This window comes from Salvia miltiorrhiza, chromosome 4 (assembly GCF_028751815.1).
Source record: "Salvia miltiorrhiza cultivar Shanhuang (shh) chromosome 4, IMPLAD_Smil_shh, whole genome shotgun sequence".
Classification (NCBI taxonomy): Eukaryota; Viridiplantae; Streptophyta; class Magnoliopsida; order Lamiales; family Lamiaceae; genus Salvia; species Salvia miltiorrhiza.
In genome coordinates, this window is record NC_080390.1 from 7,966,536 (window position 1) to 7,989,217 (window position 22,682).

At 39.3% G+C, this 22,682-nt stretch overlaps 1 protein-coding gene across 1 annotated transcript; it reads right to left on the reverse strand.

Moving 5' to 3' along the window:
- Window positions 1-12,609: 12,609 nt before the first annotated feature.
- Window positions 12,610-14,014, reverse strand: LOC131022932 (uncharacterized). The gene is made up of 3 exons (XM_057952473.1): window positions 13,539-14,014; window positions 12,955-13,378; window positions 12,610-12,861 (listed from the first exon to the last, which is right to left on the reverse strand). The coding sequence occupies exons 1-3, from the start codon at window positions 14,012-14,014 to the stop codon at window positions 12,610-12,612; spliced, it is 1,152 nt and encodes a 383-aa protein (XP_057808456.1).
- Window positions 14,015-22,682: the final 8,668 nt, after the last annotated feature.

Consider the following 22,682-nt stretch of genomic DNA (forward strand, 5'->3'; position numbering starts at 1 on the left):
GACGAAAAAGGAAATATGGGTACTCATTTCGTGGACGGAGGGAGTATCTTTTACTGAGGGACTATAATAAAAAAAAAATTGAGCGTTATGTATAAAATTAACCAACAGTAAATTTAAACAAAATTTAAATGCTAAATTTGGGGGTATTGTCAAGAGGAGAAAATCCAAATTTCATCTTTCTTTTCTGTCACATTTATTTAAAACTTTATTTCCTCGAGTCAAATACGATAATTGAAATCGGATATTTAGGGAGATTACTAATATTAATAAATAAAACTTTGAAAAGAATAAGTCAATGTGTGTGCATGAATCATGGCTACAAATTCATATCTTTGTTGTAAATATATTTAATATAGGGCTAATTGCCTGTAAATTCCTAACGTTTACACGGAATTGGTTTTTGCACTTATTTTTATTTTTCTACTTTTGAATACCTAACCTTTCGTTTTTGTCTCAAATTTGTCCGATCACTGATTTTTTCTTACGCCGGCGTCGGAAATGCCACTGTGGCAGCCGGAATCGCTGATTTGGCAGCCGGAAATTGACACATAGCCTATTCATTGACACGTGGCAAATTTTTTTTTTTTTTTTAAAGTAAAATCCCCCCCTCGTCTTCTTCCTCTCCCCCCTGCCACCACCACACGCCGGCGCCACCACCACCAGCGTCGCCCCCTGCCGCCACCACCACCCTCTCCATCCCAGAGCCGACCAAGGCAGCCGTGCTGGAGGCCGCCGCGGAAGCGCTGCGCCTCGGCCTCGTGGAGTCGCACGACGCCGCCAGTTCCCCCCACACAATTCCGTGAAATTTCAGAAAACTAGGGTTTGGGGGTGGGGAAGAGAAAGGGGAAGACGATGGGTGGATCTGGGCGCTCAATTGATGGAGGGGGCGGTGTCGCTGCCTCGTAGTGTTCAATTGCTCGCAGGCGTGAACAACGGCCCACCACCACCACCAAATTCCGTAAGTCCTTCCCACCACCAGAACCAAATTCCATCATCAAATTCCCAGCAAACATCAAATGCCCACCAAATTCTGTCATCAAATCCTCCGAGCACGATGAAATTGAGAATGAGAAAAAGGTCTCCACGCGGGTTTGGAAAGGGGGAGGCGGAGGGTGAAGTGGCCGCGCCGAGGTGGGGAAGGGGGGAGGGCTGACGCGGGTCTGAAAAGGGGGAGGGGGAAGGGGAAGGCGACACCACAATTGAAGCGTTGAAGGTCGACGGGCACTGGTGGTGGTGGTGGTGGTGGTGGTGGTGGTGGTGGCGGCGGCGCTGGCGGTGGTGGAGGTGGCAGGGGGCGCGCCGGGTGGGGAGGGGGGGAAGGTGGGAAAAGACGATGGGGGGAGGGGAGAAATTTTCTTTTCTTTTTTTTTCACATGTTTTTTTTTATTTTAATTTTTTTCATATATTTTTTCCACATGTCATAAAAGTGACACCATGTTAATTTCCGGCTGCCACCTCATCAGTTCCGGCAGCCACAGTGGCATTTCCGGTGCCGGCATAAGAAAAAACTGGTCACCGGATAAATTTGAGACAAAAACGAAAGGTTAGGTATTTAAAAGTAGAAAAATAAAAATTGGTGCAAAAACCAATTCCGTGTAAACGTTAGGGATTTATAGGCAATTAGCCCTTTAATATATATTTCCCTGCTTAATGACTTAACCCTAAACCCTAACCCTAGCTTTGTATCTCCTATAAATAGAGGCATTTAGTCCTCATAATCAGACGCTCCTGCAGATTTATTCTCTTTACGCTTTCTACGCTATTCTCTCTTCTTCTCCTCTTCTCTCTACTTTCAACACGTTATCAGCACGAGCCTCTAGCCACGAGTATCTAATTGATTTAGATTGGAGATTGGAGGTATGCCCTAGTATTGAGTATCAAACCAATTGATTTATATTGGAGGTGTGCCCTAGAAAAGAATCATGTCTTTCCAACAAGGTAATTCGTATTTCCCCCTAATGGTTCGATTGCTTCAATTTCTTATTAAATCTATCATTCTAGATCTATGAATCATTTTGTGAATGGATGGAAAATATGTATATATTTAATTAAATATATACATATAGATTTCACTTTTGGGTTGAAATTCTCATATATCACATTCTTGATGTACAATATTTGGATTAGTCAAATATCAATTTTAATTATTTGATGCAATTAATCTTGTGATTCCCATTTGATCTCTCTGATATTTGATTTCTTAATTTATTTATATGATGATGATGCCTGATGACAATAGAGGTAACAAGTGTGTAAGAAATTGATTTGTTTAAATAATTCATTGAGATTTGGGTAATTGTAAATAATCATTTGATATCTCGAGTGATTAATCAGTCGAGATTTGAATTGTTTAATTACTTATACATTGCATCAATTTATTATATATGGTTTCCAGAAGAAACGGGAATGTACGATTTTTTATAATCTGGAAGATTATTAAAAGATAAACCGTTGCAGTTTTTGTTGAAAAACAACGATATTCTTTAATTTTAAATATAAATGTGTTTCAGATGAACACATTTGAATTGATTTATTAATACAATCCCCGAAGGATTGTTTTATTTAAATAATTCAACATTGCGGAATGAATTTATGATTCTTAATAATCTTGAAGATTATTAAAAATAAATCGTTGAAGATCTCCATAAAAATACAACGATATCTCTTCATAGTAAATATGAAATATAATGTGTTCTCAATGAACACGTGTTCTCAATGAACACGTGAGATAAAGTTAATATTCTGGAATAATATTAAAATATTGAGAATTGATTTTTATTTTAAGCTTTATTTCAGTATTTACTTATTATTTAGTATTTCATTTAATTATTACATTGCTTTATATTGTTGCTCCCGAAGTAGCACAACAAATATTCATGATGAATATTTGGTGGACGTCGTATACCACCAAATAATTCCTGCGGAATTACCAAAATAAATTACTATAATGGTAAGCAGGGTCGATCCCACAGAGAGCAGTTAAAAATCATTCAAATCCTTAAATCTATAAAATCGGTGATGCCACCACGCCTTAATTTTAAGAGAAATTAATTAAAACTAGGAATGCAAAATTAATCAAATAAAAGACTCTTGAATTAAATCAATTAAAAAGGTAATTCGGCTCAAATAAATCCACACTAATTTAATCTCTGATCCTCGACGCAATAATTAATTAATCCCTATTAACCAATTAGTTATAGGATACCGTGATACGCACTGACATACCTCAATTCCTACTTACTGTGTCGATAGACAGCTAGATACGCTAGTCTTGTCTATTTCCCTTATTAAAATATAACCTAGCTGGATACGTCAGTCTTAGATTTAATATTCTAATAGCATTAAGGTGAAGGAATCCAATTTATATCAATTATCCTAGATACGCTAGTAATAATTAATATACCAATTAATTCCTACTACGAACATGGTAGTTTTGTCACTAATCAGCCATATTCCAACAATTACGGATTGGAGGTGCTAATTGACTATAATCCAATTAAACCTAAGTTGATCAGGCTTAAATAAAATCGGAATTATCTTTAAACCCTAGGAATTAATCGAAATTAAAAGGAATCAATTTTAAAACCAATTAGGTCTCACAGATTATTAAATTAATGCTTCATTATTCTCGCCGAATTAAAAGCTTAGCTACTCATAATTAAATTAACAACAACTAAAGAAATAAAAGAAAACATAATGATCAAATATGATAAACAAATAATACGCAAATTAAAACTAACGAAATAATTAAAAAGTAAGAATTTAAACTTGAAATAAATTAACCACAATTCTTTACTCCTTCACGATCCAGTCGCAATTGCTCTCCAAAATTCAAAGCTAGAAAACAAGCAATAATATATAACTAGAATTTGCATGCATGAAACTTAAAAACTCGTCTGCCAAAGAAGCTAAAGGAAACGTAATGTATCATATAAACCTAATCAAAGTCAACTCCCTTTAGTCTAATGTTGCGGCTGCATTATAAACTAAGAGTCCTAATCTAATCAAAACACAAGGGAATCAAAAAGCTTAAGTGGCCGAATACCCTAAAGTTCGTGGGTTTCGGCCCCTTCAAAAAAAAAACTAAAGCCCAAAATTAATTAAAAGAGTATTTGACTTAAATAAATTACAAGATAAATATTTCCAAAGCCCAAATCTCTAAATCTCTCCACAAATTCGCCAATTCTTCAACCATTTTCTCGACTTTCCACCATCTCTTCCATCCACGACCTCGATTCTCCTCCATGCAATTCCTACATCAAAAGTGCACACAACGGGTAATATCCGAGCTAAAACATCGTAAAAACAACACGGTAAAAGATAACTAATTCACACACATCAAACCTCCTCACACTTGAATCATACTTGCCCTCAAGTATGAAGTGAAGAAAATCTAAAGGTGGAAAAAGCAATCTCAACACACCCTCCCCTTGACTCGACACTAAGACTCTAAAAGCAAATAACGAAACAACTGACAAAACAACCAAATACGAAGAAAACATAAAGAAAACTATGACACTAACAACGAAAACCCAACAGAACACCATAGCCAAAGAATCATCAAACACTAGTAACAAGACGAACTGCCAAATCAAACCATGCAACTCACAATCGATTTTTCAACTCTCAATCAAGAAAAAGAAATATCAAACAAGTGTTTTCATTGTCTATCTAGTCCAAATCAAGCAACAACAAATTCCTCTCAAGCTTCACTCTTCTCTCAAATATGGATTTTGGAAATTCACACTCAAAAAGGAAGATCCAATCGGTCGTGATATGTCGTGGTCACATAGTAACTCAAAAAGGACTTTTCTCATTGGTTGTAATGGGGCTAAGGACTATCAATGATGTAGGCAAGATCCTAGGGGTCCTAAGCTCAAACATTGAAGATCAAGTATCGTGCATATTAAAACTGAATCACATCCAAAAATACAAAGCACATGAGGAATAACACTAACTCATCCTTGGGCAACAAGATCATCACAATCAACTGCATGCTCAACTAATTCAACTTGGTGCATTTTTTTTTTTTTTTCAGCACCATTCATTCACATATTTCAAACAACATACATAGATTTATTTCACAATTCAGCTCAATACATCGTGAGTTAGCCCATCCATCAACAATATTTACTGACTGGACCAAACAGATCGTACACTCCACGGTTCAGGACAGTTTTCATCATGGATTCTGTTTGGGCAGGCAGATACGACTTCCTCTAGAGTTCAAATAGGATGTAATTCAAATTCCAACATGCACAATAGGGTCAAAGAGAGAGTCCAAAACAGGCCTTGGCTAATTATTTTAGTGACTAATCGAAAGAATATAGTCAAAGCTTCAAAGGGCTCACTAAGGGATAAATGCATAGGTAGGACATCAAAAGCAAGCCAAAGGGGCTACCCTAGTGCCTTCTATCATATATTACCAATGACACACAACATATCATCACTTCATGAACAACAAACCACTCAAGAATAAAATTAGTAGAGGGTGCTCTACTCTAATAGGCTCAATTCTCACTTGTATGTGGCTTTTTATTCATTGTTGCTCTTATTTGTCATTCCTAATGTCATCCAACAAAAACACACAATTTTCAATCACCAATTCTTAATTCTCAAGTATCAAATCTCAAATTCATCACACAATTCAATTCGACAGCATGTTCATCGCTAGTATTTCAACAATTCTAAAGCTCAAAGACTACAAGACTCAACATAAAAAAAAAAAACGGACTCAACAACTGACACAACGACACTACCTCCTCACACTTAAGCTTTGCTTGCCCTCAAGCAAACTAAGAAAAAGCGGAAAGAAGAAAAACAACACAACACAAGAAGACAAAAATAAAAACACTCAACAAAACAACAAGGGGGAAGGATGTCACCGTGTATGTTGTCGCTGCAACTCCACCCGAATCGTGGCACTCAAATCAGATATGCTCTGCTGGAGCGCGGCCACGTTCCCATCAATTTGGGCAAGCTGCTGCGTCACATTCACCCTGAACAGCGCAAACTCGACCCGCAAGCTCTGCACCTCCTCTGTAAGAGTCTCCACCGTACCTGTACCTGGAGGGAAATGAGTGATTAGGAGGGTCTCTCCCGGCTCAGAAAATCGAGGCTCGCCCTCAGGAGTAAGAGAAACAATACGAGCATCAAGTAAGGTGGATAAATCAAAGGAGGAAGGCTCCTTGCCAAGAGACATGCACGATGGATGAACTGTCAAATCCATGTTACGACCGATGAAAGCGCCCAGAAAATGGCATAAAGTGAGGTGTCGAGCAGGGTGTGTGCGTATGTGATGAATGGAAAAAGCAATCTAATATGCTAAGTTTACTTTGACGCCCTCACTCATGCAACGCAAGAAAAACAAATCAATGTTGTTGGGAATCTTGTGGAATATCCTAATCCTTGTTTTGATGATACCAAAATTCATAGGTCGTATTTGTAATAGACTAGAATTGTTTTGAACTCAAGTGTTAGAGTTCGGTTCTAGTTTAGCTTGCGGTGTTAAAGACTGAAGACTGAAGAACGAAGGACTGAAGACTGAAGATTGCAGATACCAACTGAAGTATTAGTTGAAGAATCAGTTAGGAACTGATTACTTAATGCGCGCAATAGACTGATACTAAAGTCAAGTATCAGTTGAACATTCCTCCTAGGACTGATCTTCCAACGTTCAGAGGAAGCCACGTACTCACAAAGTACAGTCGCATTAAATGCAGAGATCTTAGGATCTTATCTCTGCAGAGGTAATTCCTATCTGGTGGTTATTTTTCAGAGACGCCACATCTCCTGTCCATCAAGAGAGCCGTTTCCACCCAGACAAGGAACCTCGAAGATTGAAGCCTCAGCCTAAATTCGAATTGCTCTCCAACGGAAGAAATCTTGATGACGTTCTACGCCAACGGATCTATTCAAGAGTTCTCCTACAAATAGCGCTCGAGGATCACTTCAACCTTCACCGATTCAACTACATAAGCTGAAGCTCTGCCGAAATTGCTACTCAGCCTAAAGCTTAACCTCCCCAAAGCTTGAATCGAAGAAGAGAATTCCAAAGCCAAAATCAGTTACTGTTGATTACATATATTCTCTTAGACCTTAGGCGAACCTCTGTTTACCCAGAAGCCGAAGGTCAAACTTGCTTCAAGAGAAGTAAAGGACTGATAGTATCATATTTGGAAAAGTTTGAGCGTTCAGACAAATGGATACCATCTGAGTTGAACGACTGGTGAAGAAAAGAAAGGAATGCTACACCAAATGGATGGTTTTTACAAACAGTGCTATCCTGGAACGACTCGCGAAAGTGGAACTGCAACTCCAACGACCTCAAGAGTCTCCTGACTCTGCCCTTCTTCAGAAGATGTTTAATGATCTTCAAGAGCTGAAAAGCCGACTTCCTCCCGATGATGCCAAAAAAGGGAGAAGAGGATATACTGAAGTGCATCCAAAGGGAAGAGGAAATGATCCATTCATACTTTAACAGGGCTGAAGAGATTATCTCAAAGGTTGCTCCTACCATATCCTCAGTCGAACTCAACAGAAAGAGAGCCAGAGAAAGCTCCTCAAATGAGCCAGAGCTTAAGAAGACGAAACTCAATTTCGTATCAACTCTAAAGGAAGGTCAAAAGCTCGAACACTACTTCAGTAAAGGACTGATAGTATCATATTTGGAAAAGTTTGAGCGTTCAGACAAATGGATACCATCTGAGTTGAACGACTGGTGAAGAAAACAAAGGAATGCTACACCAAATGGATGGTTTTTGCAAACATCCAAGGTGACAGGGATTACAGGAACGATGCCTGGAAGTATTTCCTGTTGCAGCTGCAAGAACGAGACTTGGTCTTACAAATGCAAGATGCTCAAAGAAAACTCGGAAAAAGCATTCCTAATCCTCAGAAGAAGACTGTGACTCCACCAATGATCAAGAATGGAGTCAATAGAGACAGAATCAAGACAGAATTCAGAGCCATATGCAAGATCTGGAATTTGCATCCAGACTCCAGTGCAGCCAGAGATATCTGGGAAGCAGTCTTCAAGCTATATAATCAGAAACCGTGAATATCTTGATTGTCTTCTGTTTTGTTCTTTTCCTATTCTCAATTGTAATCTAGACTGATGACTTATCAGTCTTTTATAAATGAAAAGAACTTCTTTTTGATCTCAACCTGAAGACAATGACTCTTTGTCCAGGCTCTGATTATGCTTTTCTGTCTTCTCCTTGTTCTGTTTTAGAACTGTTTTCGTTCTTAACTCTAAGTACAAGTTTTTAGGTTCTATTGTTAAGAGGGAACTGTTTTCACCCCAGTTTTAGAACTTGTACTGTGAGTTCAGTCTTTTTGTTGTCTAAAACTGCTGTGTGGTTTTGGCATCATCAAAAAGGGGGAAATTGTTGGGAATCTTGTGTAATATCCTAATCCTTATTTTGATGATACCAAAATTGCTCTCCAACGGAAGCCTCAGCCCAAATTCGAATTGCTCTCCAACGGAAGAAATCTTGATGACGTTCTACGCCAACGGATCTATTCAAGAGTCTCTGTGTTGTTTACAGCTTTCAGTTTTACATTCTTACTTGTGTTATTTCAATTGATAAACTGAACACTGATTAACTGCAAAGAGAAATCTAATAACCAACAACGTGCTCCACCGAGGCTATTGCGAAACTAAGTTTAATTTCCGCTGCCTATGATATCAGTCTGACTGATCTATCTTGTGATAGTCAGGAAGAGTGTTATCATCTCTGTTTTAGCAAACCTAACTGAAGCCTTTATTTGCATCAGTTAAGTTCCAGTAACTTAACTGATAACTCTTTACTGAAGAGCTTTCAGTATCAGTCGTCAACCCTGTTTGGTCAAAACTGTTTTCAGTAAAACAAGAGTCTGTGTTTGCGTGTAAAGTTTCGTTTTGATCTCTGACTGAGATCCCTCTGATTGAGGAAGTTTTAAAAATAGCTCATAGGTGCATTCTCCCCCCCCCATACACCTATTCGAGACCCTCGGGACCTAACAAATGCTACTCAATTTGGACATAGTAGTGGACCGCCCCATCAAGTTGTAACAGATGAACAAATGACAGACACGCAATGTAGGATGTACAATGTCAGATGCTGTGGACCTAGATGCATCGAAGGGCCTAGCACCTGCTCTAGCAAGTAAAGTCCAAGAGGATTCGGAGTTAAAAACATCGGACTCTGACGTCCCCATACCACATAGAGCAGTGCGAAAATCAACACTCAAGGCCTCTTCTAGACTACAAATCCCTAGTTTGACAGCCCATTCAGTGAGGGAAAATTCATGCATCATGTTACATAATCGAAAGGATATGCACTTAGCATCTATATCTGTGGTGTCCCTGAACCTGAAGGAGGTTAAAAACTCTAACGCCAACTCTTTGTACACTGGGAAACAGGGAATATCTAACAGCCATGACCACCCAATGCGTGCAAACAAGTCAACTAAACGATGCTCAAAGTCCAAAGGTCGAAGAGAATCCAAGTTCAGCGTCTTACCTGTTGAGCACATCTTGCTGCGTCGGGCAGTGACAATCTTCCGTTCTGCCTCAGTTGGGAAGTCGAGGATGGCATCAACCTCGATTTCGTTTTGGATTTCAACGGCAAAAGGGAGAGGGGCGGCCATGTTTTCCCGCTGAGCCGATGACATATCGGATTCAACGATCGATTCGGCTATGGACTCTAGGCTCGCTGACGCTTCAAAATCCGAATCGGGCTCACCCGATTCATCGGAGCTCGAGCTCTGGGCTAGGGCACGGCTGGGCCCTGCTCGCGCGGCAGCCGTACGGTGCGCTGCTGGCCTTCTTCGTGGGCTGGGCAGTGTTGGCGATGCGGCAGCAGGCGCGTTTGGTGGAAAGGGGGCAGCAGCTAGGGCTGCGGCGGTTGGCGACGCGGCGGCAGGCACGGTTGACGATGAGGCGGCAGGCGCGGTTGACGACGAAGGGGTAACAGCTTGGGCTTGGGTTGTGGTGGTTGGCAGCGGCACTGCAGCGGGCTCGGTTTGCGGTGGAGGAACAACAGCTTGGGCTTGGGCCGCAACGGTGTTCGGCGGCGCTGGTTCTGGCGGCAGAACAGCTGCATTCGCGCGGGCACGCTCCGCGGCGGTTGGAAGGGGTGGCGGAGCTTTCTCCGCAGGTCCTCGTTTTCTCTTGGGCGCCATGCTTTGATGGTAGAGGTGGTGGTGGGCTGGTGATGGTGCGGTGAGTGGTGGTGTGGTGGTCGAAAATTGGAGAGTGGTAGTGCGATGGTCGGAAATTGGAGAGTGGTGGTGCGGTTGGGAGATGAGGAGTCGAGAGAGAGGGAATTCGAAAGGGGGGGGGGGAATTTTGGCTTGTTGAGGAAGCTTTGACTAGGGTCAAAGAGCCCTAATTCCTCAAATTTACATTGTAGCCCCCATTTCTCCTTATCTGCAAAAGAACCCCCATGTTAGACTTCCATAATTGCGATTGAGTCCCTGCTGAAAATGAAAGGAATTTTTCCAACACTTAGCAAAATTTTACTCAATTCACCCACACACTCTCTATTTTTTTTTCAATTTTTTTTATATAAACTAAAGCATAAAGAAAATAAATAACTTAAAGAAAATTAAACTCTTCCTAGAAAATTAAAGTATGCGAAAATTAAAAGAAAAGGAAAGCAAACGGGAAATAAAAGGGAAAGAACGTCGGGTTGCCTCCCGATAAGCGCCATTTTTTTAACGTCGTCGGCTCGACTGCTCAAGTGCTCAAAAAGTGTCCGGAACCAACAGCGAAACAGACTCCGCTGGAACTAAAGAGGAGGCATCATAGAACGGCTTCAAACGTTGTCCATTCACGGTGAATGTCTTCGCCGTATCTAGGCTGCATATCTCAAACGCCCTATTTGGGCAGACAGACTGAATCACGAACGGACCAACCCATTTGGTCTTCAACTTTCCGGGCATTAAACGCAGCTTCGATTGGAACAAGAGTACCTTTTGCCCGACCTTCAAGGATTTCCCTCGCAGATTCTTGTCATGCCACATCTTAGTGCGCTCTTTATACCACATGGCTGCATCATATGCTTCAAGACGAATTTCCTCTAATTCTTGAAGTTGAAACTTCCTTTCCTCCTCACACTTAGGCAAATGCTTATTCACTTCTTTCACGGCCCAATATGCGCGATGCTCTAACTCAACCGGCAAGTGGCACATTTTCCCAAAGATTAAACGGTAAGGTGACATACCAATTGGGGTTTTATAGGTAGTTCTATACGCCCAGAGTGCGTCATCTAGCCTCAAGCTCCAATCCTTTCGAGATGGGTTCACCGTTTTCTCCAGAATTTGCTTCACTTCTCGGTTGGAAACTTCAACTTGGCCGTTGGTTTGAGGATGGTAAGGAGTAGCCAATCGATGATGAACACCATATTTCTTCATCAATGCTTCGATGGTGCGGTTGCAGAAGTGCGTCCCCTGATCGCTAATCACTGCTCGAGGTACTCCATACCTAGTAAAGATGTGGGACTTCAAAAACGTAGCAACCACCTTGGCATCATTCGTCTTCGTGGCCTTTGCCTCTACCCATTTTGACACGTAGTCAACGGCGAGCAAGATGTAGAGATTGCCGTATGAGCTTGGGAACGGTCCCATGAAATCCATCCCCCACACATCAAATATCTCACAAAAAATCATAGGGACTTGGGGCATCTCATCTCGCTTGGAGATATTTCCGGTCAGTTGACAACGATCACAGCTTTTGCAAAATAGATAGGCATCTCTATGCAACGTGGTCCAAAAGAAACCGGAATCAAGTACCTTCCTTGCTGTACGTTTCGGATCAAAATGACCGCCACAAGCTAGAGAATGGCAGTGTACAAGAGTTGCTCGTTGCTCTGCTTCAGGAACGCAACGTCGGATAATCTGATCAGCTCCAACCTTCCACAAATAAGGTTCATCCCAGAGATAATACTTGCACTCACTTCGAAGTTTCATCTGCTGTGCCTTTTTGAACAAAGGTGGGAATATTCCAGAAGTCAAATAATTCACGATGTCGGCGAACCATGGCTCGGTCCCACCTTTTTCCACGACTGAATATGCTGCTGACTCGGAAGAAAGGTCCTGTCTGGGCAAACAAACGGCTGAACAGGTCTGGATATCATAAAGATGTTCTTCTGGGAAGGCTTCGTTGATAGGAGTAACATCCTCATCTTTCTAGACCAACCGACTCAAATGATCAGCAACATGATTTTCAGCTCCCTTCTTGTCTCGAATCTCCCAATCGAACCCTTGCAATAAAAGAATCCACCTTATCAAGCGCGGTTTTGACTCCTTCTTTGATAGCAGAAACTTCAATGCGGCATGATCCGTGTAGACAATTATTTTTGCTCCCAAAAGATATGAGCGAAATTTTTCAAAAGCAAAAATAATCGCTAACATCTCCTTTTCGGTTGTTGCATAATTGCATTGGGCTGGATTCAACGTCTTTGAGGCATAATATATCACGTGGCTCTCCTTTCCCAGTTTCTGTCCAAGAACCGCGCCTACGGCATGATCACTAGCATCACACATAAGCTCAAAGGGGAGCTTCCAGTCAGGCGGTTGCATGATCGGGGCCGTCGTCAACTTGGCTTTCAACAAATCAAATGCCTACTTGCAGTCATCTTTTAGGGCAAACAGAACATCGTTCTGCAGCAGACGGGTCAACGGTTGCGCGATCTTTGCAAAATCTTTGATGAACCTCCTGTAAAATCCAGCGTTTCCGAGAAAACCTCTGATCTCCTTAACGTCCCTCGGGTATGGCAGCTTGGCTATCAACTCCACCTTGGCTTTGTCGACTTGAATCCCCTTTTCTGAGACAACATGGCCTAGGACAATTCCCTCGTTCACCATAAAGTGACACTTTTCAAAGTTTAAGATCAGATTTTTCTCAACACAACGAGTCAAAACCTTCTCCAAGTTGTGGAGGCAGCCCTAAAATGATGTCCCATAAACTGTGAAATCATCCATAAAGATTTCTATGCACTTTTCGATCAAATCAGAGAAGATGATCATCATGCATCGCTGAAAAGTGCCGGGCGCATTACACAGTCCAAACGACAGTCTTTTGCATGCGAAGGTTCCAAACGGGCACGTGAAAGTAGTCTTCTCTTGATCCTCTTGGTTGACATAAATCTGAAAATATCTACTATAACCATCCAAGAAGCAAAAAAATGCTTGTCCAGCTAGGCGCTCCAACATCTGATCAATAAGTGGAAGCGGGAAATGATCCTTGCGAGTGGCAGCATTCAGCTTTCGGTAATCGATACACATGCGCCATCCAGTAACAAGACGCATCGGCACCAACTCATTCTTCTCATTCTCAACCACTTGCAATCCAGACTTTTTCGGAACCATGTGAATCAGACTCACCCACTTGCTGTCAGAGATAAGATAAATAATTCTTAAAGCGAGAAGCTTTAGAATTTCCTTAAGCACAATCTCCCTCATGTTCGGGTTCAACTTTCTCTGCGGATCTCGAACAGGCTTAGCATCCGCCTCCAAGAAAATGTAATGCTGGCACACATCGGGACTTATACCGGTGATGTCTGCCAAAGTCCACCCTATGGCCTTCTTGTGCCGTCTGAGCACGACAATCAACTGCTCCTCCTGAGTGGCGGCTGATTATCACTGGGAGAGTTTCAGATTCCCCTAGGTAGACATACTTCAAGTTTGCAGGAAGGGGCTTGAGCTCTAACTCCGTCGGCTTCTCATCGGATCTCAGCGGTCTGTCCGACGGTGTCTGTTTGGGCAAACTGAACTGGCTTCCCGAACTGACCAATTCCGATTGAGCATGAAGTGACATGATAGCCTCCTTAATCTCTGCATCGTCCATCCCTCGGGCATCAATATATGTCCAGCTCTTCATCATAGCTAACTCCAACTTATCCTGCATGAATTCAGTCTCAAGAAATTCTTGGACGAGAGGGTCAATCATATCAATAGAATAAGCATTTCCAGCATCATTAGGGGTTTTCATGGCATCATCAATACTAAACGTGTATTTTTCCCCCATGATAGTCTAGACAAATCGTGTCATTGCTAACATCTATGATTGACTTTGCAGTCCTTAGGAACGGGCGACCTAAAAGGACTCCCGATGACCCTTTGGATTGCACTCCACTCATCCTAACCACATAGAAATCAGCAGGATAAAAAAAGTTATTTACACTCACAAGAACATTCTCAAGTAAACCCTCGGGGTGCACACATGACCTATCGGCTAACTGAATGACCACTCTAGTATCCACCAACTCTACACCCGACAAACTATTATAAACAGTAAGAGGCATAACATTGATAGATGCTCCTAAGTCACACATAGCATGCTCGATCCTAGTATCACCAATGTAAATAGGAAGAGAAAACATACCTGGATCCTTGCATTTCGCCGGTAATTCCTTCTTGATTGCTGCTGAAACATTCTCACCCATCACAATCTTTCCAGTTGCCTTAGACTTTCCAGCTATGAAGTCCTTCACAAATTTCCCAAATGGAGGAATTTTCAATGCTTGAAGAAAGGGAAGATTCACTTCAAGTTTGCCGAAGATCTTCACAAAATCGATGAGCTCCTCCTCCGGCTTCTTCTTCGCCAATCTTCCTGGAAAGGGAACTGATATTGCAACCTTAGGATCAGGTAGGCTCGAAGGCTTAGAGATCCTGGTCTGCTCCTCCTTGGTGGAGTCAACTGCTACTTCCTTCTGTTTTTGCTTATCTGTCGAACCTCTGTTCTGTTTGGTCAAACCGGACTGTTCTGTCTGCTGAATGAATGGATCCGTCGTACCAACAGAACGCTCGAATTCCTCCACACAAAACTCGACTCCAGAATCTACTTGCGGACCATTTTGAGAGTTCTGGGGTGTTGGTCCGTTCAACTCAGTACCACTCTTCAATGTGATCTTGTTGACATTCTCCTTGGGATTCACATGAACTTGAGATGGTAAGGCTCCATTATTTCCCTTGAGTTGATTCATGGATGTTGTAAGCTGAGACATCTGACGGGATAGTCCCTCGATTTGCACCTTCTGCTCGGCTTGAGATTGTTGAAGCTGCTGAACATTACCTTGCAAAAATTGTTGGTTGCCTATCAAATCCGCCATCATCTCTTCAAGCGACTTGCCTTGCTTTTCGAGAGGATGCTGCTGAGTTTGTGGAGCTTGATACCCCGTCCTTTGATGTGGAGGGCGGTAATTTTGCTGCTGCGGCGGTTGCATCGCTGGTGGCTGCTGTTGTTGCCTCTGCTCCGGATCCCTCCAACGAAAATTGGGATGGTTTCTCCATGGTGCATTGTGATTGTTCGAGTACTGGTCCCGTTTGGGCAAAGGGGGCAGTGGCGCGTCGCAACTGTAAAAATTGTGGGAAGAATTCGCGTGAGCTTGATATTCTTCCTCATCTCATGTGCATTGCAAGCTCGTGTGGCCTGGATTACCACATGCTCCACATGGCTTTTCTGTTGGTTGTCCAGCAGTTGCGACCTTCTCCACCACAGTGCTTAGCATTTTCTCAATTTTTCCCAACCTCGCTTCGAACTTGTCCTCAAAGTCCGATGAACTAGCTTGAGTAGCTTTCTTGAGCAATTGGATGCGCGGCTCCTCATACTCCCTCGTAGCTTCCACTAAGTGTTGAATTAATTTTTTGGCTTCGCTTACAGTATTCTGGGAAAATCCCCCTCCACTTGCCGAATTCACCAAATTCTTAGTGTCAACGGTCATCCCTTGGTAGAAGTACTGCAGAAGGTCTCCTTCGGAAAATTTGTGGTTTGGACAGCTGTCCACCAATCTCCTGAACCTGGTTCAATAAGCGCTTAAGGACTCATCATACTCCTGCTTTGCACCACTGATTTCCTTCTTAAGCGCATTCGTTTTGGTGGGAGGGAAAAAATGCTCCAGGAATAGCCTCTTCATCTCCGCCCATGTAGTGATAGAATACGGTGGAAGACTCGCGAACCAAGAGTTCGCCTCTGCTGTCATAGTGAAGGAAAAAGCAGCTAGTCTGAAGTGTTCCTCCGTTACCCCAGTAGGGCGCTTCTGCACCTTGCAGATCTTGATGAATTCACTTAGGAAATTATATGGGTCTTCTCCCTTCTTCCCGTAGTACTTAGGAAGAACATTAAACAATCCAAGCTTAATCTCTATAGCAGTAGCAGCCGCCGGCATCCGGATCGAAGTTGGGGGGTCATCAGCTTCGTGGGTGGAGAGATCACACAGTCTTGGGTCGTCAGCCATGTCGCTCTCAGTGCTTGCGACAGAAATCGAATCGGTTTCCTCTTCACAGTCTACGTCTGTCTCTGAATGGTGGTCTGTTTGGGCAAACAGAACCTCGTCAGCAGCAACAGTACTGGGCTTCTTCTCGACGAACTGTTCTGGTCGAACGGGAAGGTCAGACTGCGAATCCAGCAGATCCAGTAGCTTCCTTGCCTTAGCCTATTTCCTTAACTTCTTCGCTGTCTTCTCAATTTCACAATCGTAGAGGAGGTTCGGCTTAGACGATCTGCTCATAAACAAAGAAAAATAAAAAAAAAAAAAGAAAAATAGAACAAAGGGAAAAGAATTATATTAACACCGCTCCCCGGTAACGGCGCCAATTTGGTGGACGTCGTATACCACCAAATAATTCCTGTGGAATTACCAAAATAAATTAGTATAATGGTAAGCAGGGTCGATCCCACAGAGAACAGTTAAAAATCATTCAAATCCCTAAATCTATAAAATCGGTGATGCCACCACGCCTTAATTTTAAGAGAAATTAATTAAAACTAGGAATGCAAAATTAATCAAATAAAAGACTCTTGAATTAAATCAATTAAAAAGGTAATTCGGCTCAAATAAATCCACACTAATTTAATCTCTGATCCTCGACGCAATAATTAATTAATCCCTATTAACCAATTGGTTATAGGATACCGTGATACGCATTGATATACCCCAATTCCTACTTACTGTGTCGATAGACAGCTAGATACGCTAGTCTTGTCTATTTCCCTTATTAAAATATAACCTAGCTGGATACGCCAGTCTTAGATTTAATATTCTAATAGCATTAAGATGAAGGAACTCAATTTATATCAATTATCCTAGATACGCTAGTAATAATTAATATACCAATTAATTCCTACTACGAACATGGTAGTTTTGTCACTAATCAGCCCTATTCCAACAATTACGGATTGGAGGTGCTAATTGACTATAATCCAATTAAACCTAAGTTGATCAGGCTTAAATAAAATTGGAATTATCTTTAAACCCTAGGAATTAATCGAAATTAAAAGGAATCAATTTTAAAACCAATTAGGTCTCACAGATTATTAAATTAATGCTTCATTATTCTCGCCGAATTAAAAGCTTAGCTACTCATAATTAAATTAACAACAACTAAAGAAATAAAAGAAAACATAATGATCAAATATGATAAACAAATAATACGCAAATTAAAACTAACGAAATAATTAAAAAGCAAGAATTTAAACTTGAAATAAATTAACCACAATTCTTTACTCCTTCACGATCCAGTCGTAATTGCTCTCCAAAATTCAAAGCTAGAAAACAAGAAATAATATATAACTATAATTTGCATGCATGAAACTTAAAAACTCGTCTGCCAAAGAAGTTAAAGGAAAAGTAATGTATCATAAAAACCTAATCAAAGTCAACTCCCTTTAGTCTAATGTTGCGGCTGCATTATAAACTAAGAGTCCTAATCTAATCAAAAAGCTTAAGTGGAGTGGCCGAATACCCTAAAGTTCGTGGGTTTCGGCCCCTTCAAAAAAAAAACTAAAGTCCAAAATTAATCAAAAGAGTATTTGGCTTAAATAAATTACAAGATAAATATTTCCAAAGCCCAAATCTCTAAATCTCTCCACAACTTCGCCAATTCTTCAACCATTTTCTCGACTTTCCACCATCTCTTCCATCCACGAGCCTCGATTCTCCTCCATGCAATTCCAACATCAAAAGTGCACACAACGGGTAATATCCGAGCTAAAACATTGTAAAAACAACACGGTAAAAGATAACTAATTCACACACATCAATATTACAAGCTCTTGAAGAGCAATTCTTCGTCTCAATTCAATTATTTTTGAACTTTTATTGATAGGTGTAACACAATTGAAAAATGATATTATTTTTTGTATGGGCTCCGGAAGAGCTTCATTGATTTTCCCATGAGAATTGAATAACTATACATGATCTATTATTTTATCATATAGTCATGTCGAGATGAATTTCAAATTCATACACCCAAATAATTTTAAAATAACTCAAGACTTGAGTATTTGGGGGTTGTCTACATTACAATTAGTGAGTGATTAAAATACCTCCCGAAGAGGATTTTCCATCTACTAAATTATTTTATCACCATTCAAATGCACTTATCCAACTTAAAACCTTTTTCGGCATTATGAGGAGATATGAATGATGAATTGCACAATGCCGTAAATTTCTCGTTGGATTAATTATGTTAGATTCATGCATTAATGAACTAGAAGTTCAACAAATTATTATTGACTGCCAAATAAATAAATAAATAAATATATATATATATATATATATATATATATATATATATATGTGTATATATATGTCATATTGCACCACAAATAATTGAAGTCCACGAATGACGAAATTGATTTAATTCTTATTGACGCCAGAAGCGTAAACAACCTATTGGTGCCCAAGATAAAATATCCGCGGATTACAAAATCAAATAAAGAACTCAGATAATTCTGAAACCTCATGAAGAGGATCGTCCTGAAGACGATAATCACAATACATTTTGCACGTGCATTAAATTATCGTAATATTGGGATTACGAAACAACTAGACCAAATATTATGGAAAATGGTGAAAATTTAGTTTTACTAAAGTTGCCATGAACTTTGTGAATACATGAGAATCGTATAATAAAAAAAATTATAGTTGTCGACAACAACTTTTTGCCTCAACAAATTGTTAGTTCAATTTGAAGATTATTTGGATCCAAAATAAATTATAAAAAAAAGCTATTCTCGCTTTCAGACGATGAAGTGGTACGAAATAAGCCGCTCATGGATACATCTCTAAAATACGCAGGGATCCACATTGATCTTTCTTCGAACATGTCAGTGAACCACTTGTTGGAAGAGAGATCAAACTCCTGAATCATGTTAGTCCATTTATCCTCAAAAACATCTTGATCATCATCGTCAGTCCAAACAATACTATCATATGTTGTTTTGAAAGCCGTATTTTATCTCAGTCTCGGTGGCAACTTCTCAGCAATTTTAATATTTATGTGCCACATGCAGAACCTGTGATGTGTTTCTTTCCAACAAGATGCAACCGCTTTTTTGAGACCTGGGTCTTGGTCCGTTATTAGAATCCTAGGTGCGTTTCCCATGATTTCAACAAACCTATCCAACACCCAAGCATACGACTTCGTGTCTTCATGAGATATTAGCGCTGCTCCAAAGGAAACACATTTCCCATGATTATCTTTGTCAGTGAATGGGGTGAAGATCAACTTGTATATGTATATGTATTACAATCAAAAGGCATACATTACTAAGTTACTACAACAAATATAATAAGTCATCAAATAGTTGAACTGTGACTTAATGTTTATCAACATATATAGTTGCATGTAATTTGGAAAACAACTGTTTGTATTATACATAGCATCAAATGAGACGGCCTCTCCAAACAACCTGAAATTCTTCACCGACGTCTCATCAGCCCAAATAATTCGACACAATTTATTGTCTCCATCGACATCATGGAAGAACTTAAACCCGTTTCCAAGTTCTTGCTTATTTGTAAATGTCTCCAACTACATATGTGCATCAGATCCTTTAGAGTGCACCTTCAAGTCCCTGACAAAATTCTTGAAGTCATTTCCTATGCATCCAATTCCTTCATAACTGCCCATAATCTCTCTGAACATTCTGAACGAACGCATAGGACCAATGTTAGCCTTGATACCAGAAAGTATAAATCTTTGTTGGAATTCGTCCAGATTCCTATTACTTGGCATGAGACTCGTGCTGGTAAAGGAACCATGGAATGCGTATGTTCCTCGACAAATTCAGTAATCTTGTAACATGTTCCCATTGTAGGCTTAAATATTACTTTGGCTTTACAGTCAACCTTGCAAGATGTTGTCTTCCGTTTCTTAGACGTTGAATCATTGACGCGGATGAGTGGTTCTTTTGCTTTTCCCCATACTCCTTCTCTGTTACACACCACATATTGTCTAGTGATTGCATCATCTTTTACTTTTCTGTTAGTGCTCATGCGAGCCTCGAAACCACATGCTTCTGCATAGTCCTTGTAAAACTTCACAGCTTCGGGCAATGAATTAAATATCATCCCAGTATATGGTTTGATATAATCTGAGCATCGAAGATAACACAATTGGCCAACTGCCGTTCTTGGTTGGATGTTATCTACAATTAAAAACAACATAGTAATTAATATATACAGCGTATACCTTACAAAAATATATTAAATAACATAATGATACGAACATATTCTGTCAATGAATGAACGAATTTAAGTTCGTAAAAAATTATAAAAGCACATAATCAATCTGCCTATTAAGTGTTTTAATAAATAAGGGTGAAAACATGTATTAATTTGAAATTGATTTTTTTTTTAATTTTTTACAATAAACAACTGTAATCCTTCGTCAAATTAAAAATGATGAATTATGACCCTAAACCATATTTATTCTTTACATGAATGTCACTCAAAAATATGAACCTAAACCATATTTATTCAACCCAAAGAATGAATTATGAACCTATACCATATTTATTCTCTAAATATGGATTCAACAACACTAAAAACATATAGATTAATGAATTTTGAACTGTTGCATCAACAAAGTATCGAACAAATATACAGATAATTTTCATATTCTGGATAAACATGTATACCAGTACGTAAGAATTTGTTGAAATATGAATAAAAAAAATAACCTTGATTTTCCATAAAATCTTCTGCAACAAGTCAAAACGTTCTTCAATGGTGGACTGGTATTGACGATAAAAGTTTGAAAAGATGAAAACGAAAAAAAAAAGGCTGATAATACGTTTCTAAGTTGTAACAAACATATCTTAATAATGATTAACAATAAATAAAAGATTTGATATGATTCATAGAGAGCTAATAACAGATGTGCAAATTATTAATTTACATTCTTAGCCTTAATCGATTTAACTGGCCGAAAATTAGATAATTAGATCAGCCAATCAGGACCGCAAGATTTTGTTGATTTAACGCTTTGGATTTGGTCTTCGTTCTCTATATAGGGGAGTGGTCTCCATTGAACTCTCCCCTATATATATATATATATATATATATATATATATAGGGGCGCGCTCCAGTGAGACCCCCTATTTTTCGTGTATCATGAGTACAATGAATAAGACATATAATACTAATGATCAAAACGTATATCTAATGAACAAGATGTATATACTGATAAAAAATAAAATTTAAGAAATTCATAATGAATAAGATATATATACTGATGAACAGGGCCGTATATACTGATGAACAATGCAGTATATACTAATGAATAACAAAATTTAAAATATTCTGCTCCCTCCAAGATTCGAACCCTGCGAAAAAAAAAACCACCCTCCAGATACAATATTAGCCATAGGATTGATAAAATAAACGCACCAGATCGTGCCCTAGATCTCACTAAAATTAGAGGGTCTCATTGGAGTGGCCCCCCTATATATATATATGGATAGAAGTTTTCCGAAAATCATTTTTGCAGATTAAACAGCGTAAACCCTAATGTAATTTGAAATCAATGACAATGAATTAAACAACTAATCCATGCACATTTTGGGTATTTCACAAGGACCGAATTAGGAGTTAATTTGCACATTTAGATAAAATCTTGATTTTTGATCAAGATATGGTTGTTATATATTCAAGATAACGTACCATAGTTCAGAATTTTGGATGTTTTGTATTTTCGAAAGCATGTATGAATCTGATATGACACTTCATTCATTTTCGCTTATATATATAATCAATTAAGTCATTTAATTACTTCATTAAGTACCATAATCTAGCAATTTGCATTTAAGCCAAGCATGAACAATGTCAATTTGCATTTAAGCCAATCATGAATAGTTTTGCTTTTAGTATTGATGATGCTATGATCTGGAAGTCGGCCTATCTGTCTTGGCTTTTGGATATCGTTCATTCTTATATTAATACATAAGTTTGATTTCCGCCTAAAAGAAAAGAAAAGAAAAAAAAAGCCACTCGTAATTTTCACTTCTAGCTTTTTCCAAATACTATTCTTTTTATGGAAACATTAATTAGAGATTTCTTATCCCACTTTGTTGTGTCTCACTATTTAAAATTTTAAATATTTTTGTAATCTTAATTTATTGTGTTTTCATTTGATTTTATAATTATTAATTAGGACTCATTATATCGGGGTGTTTACTTTTGAGAATTAACTTTAATAGATAAAAATAGTAAGACTTAATCATTTATTTACTTTGATGGGTTGAAACTTAGAGATATCCCAATGGTCTTTATTATTTATATCATTTAAACTAGCTAGTTTTACTGAATTTTTATTTCATTGAAAAATGAGATTGAAGAAATCCCACTTTTAAATATAAAAAATACTCAATCATGCAAAATAAACGCCATTATAGTTTTTGATAATTTTTT

Coding starts and splice junctions, on each gene's coding strand:
- LOC131022932 (XM_057952473.1), bottom strand. CDS start 14,014: ATGGGGGAAAAATACACGTTTAGTATTGATGATGCCATGAAAACCCCT. Junction 13,379..13,538: donor GACTTTGGCAGACATCACCG/GTATAAGTCCCG, acceptor TATCTCTGACAG/CAAGTGGGTGAGTCTGATTC. Junction 12,862..12,954: donor TCTTTATGGATGATTTCACA/GTTTATGGGACA, acceptor AACTTTGAAAAG/TGTCACTTTATGGTGAACGA.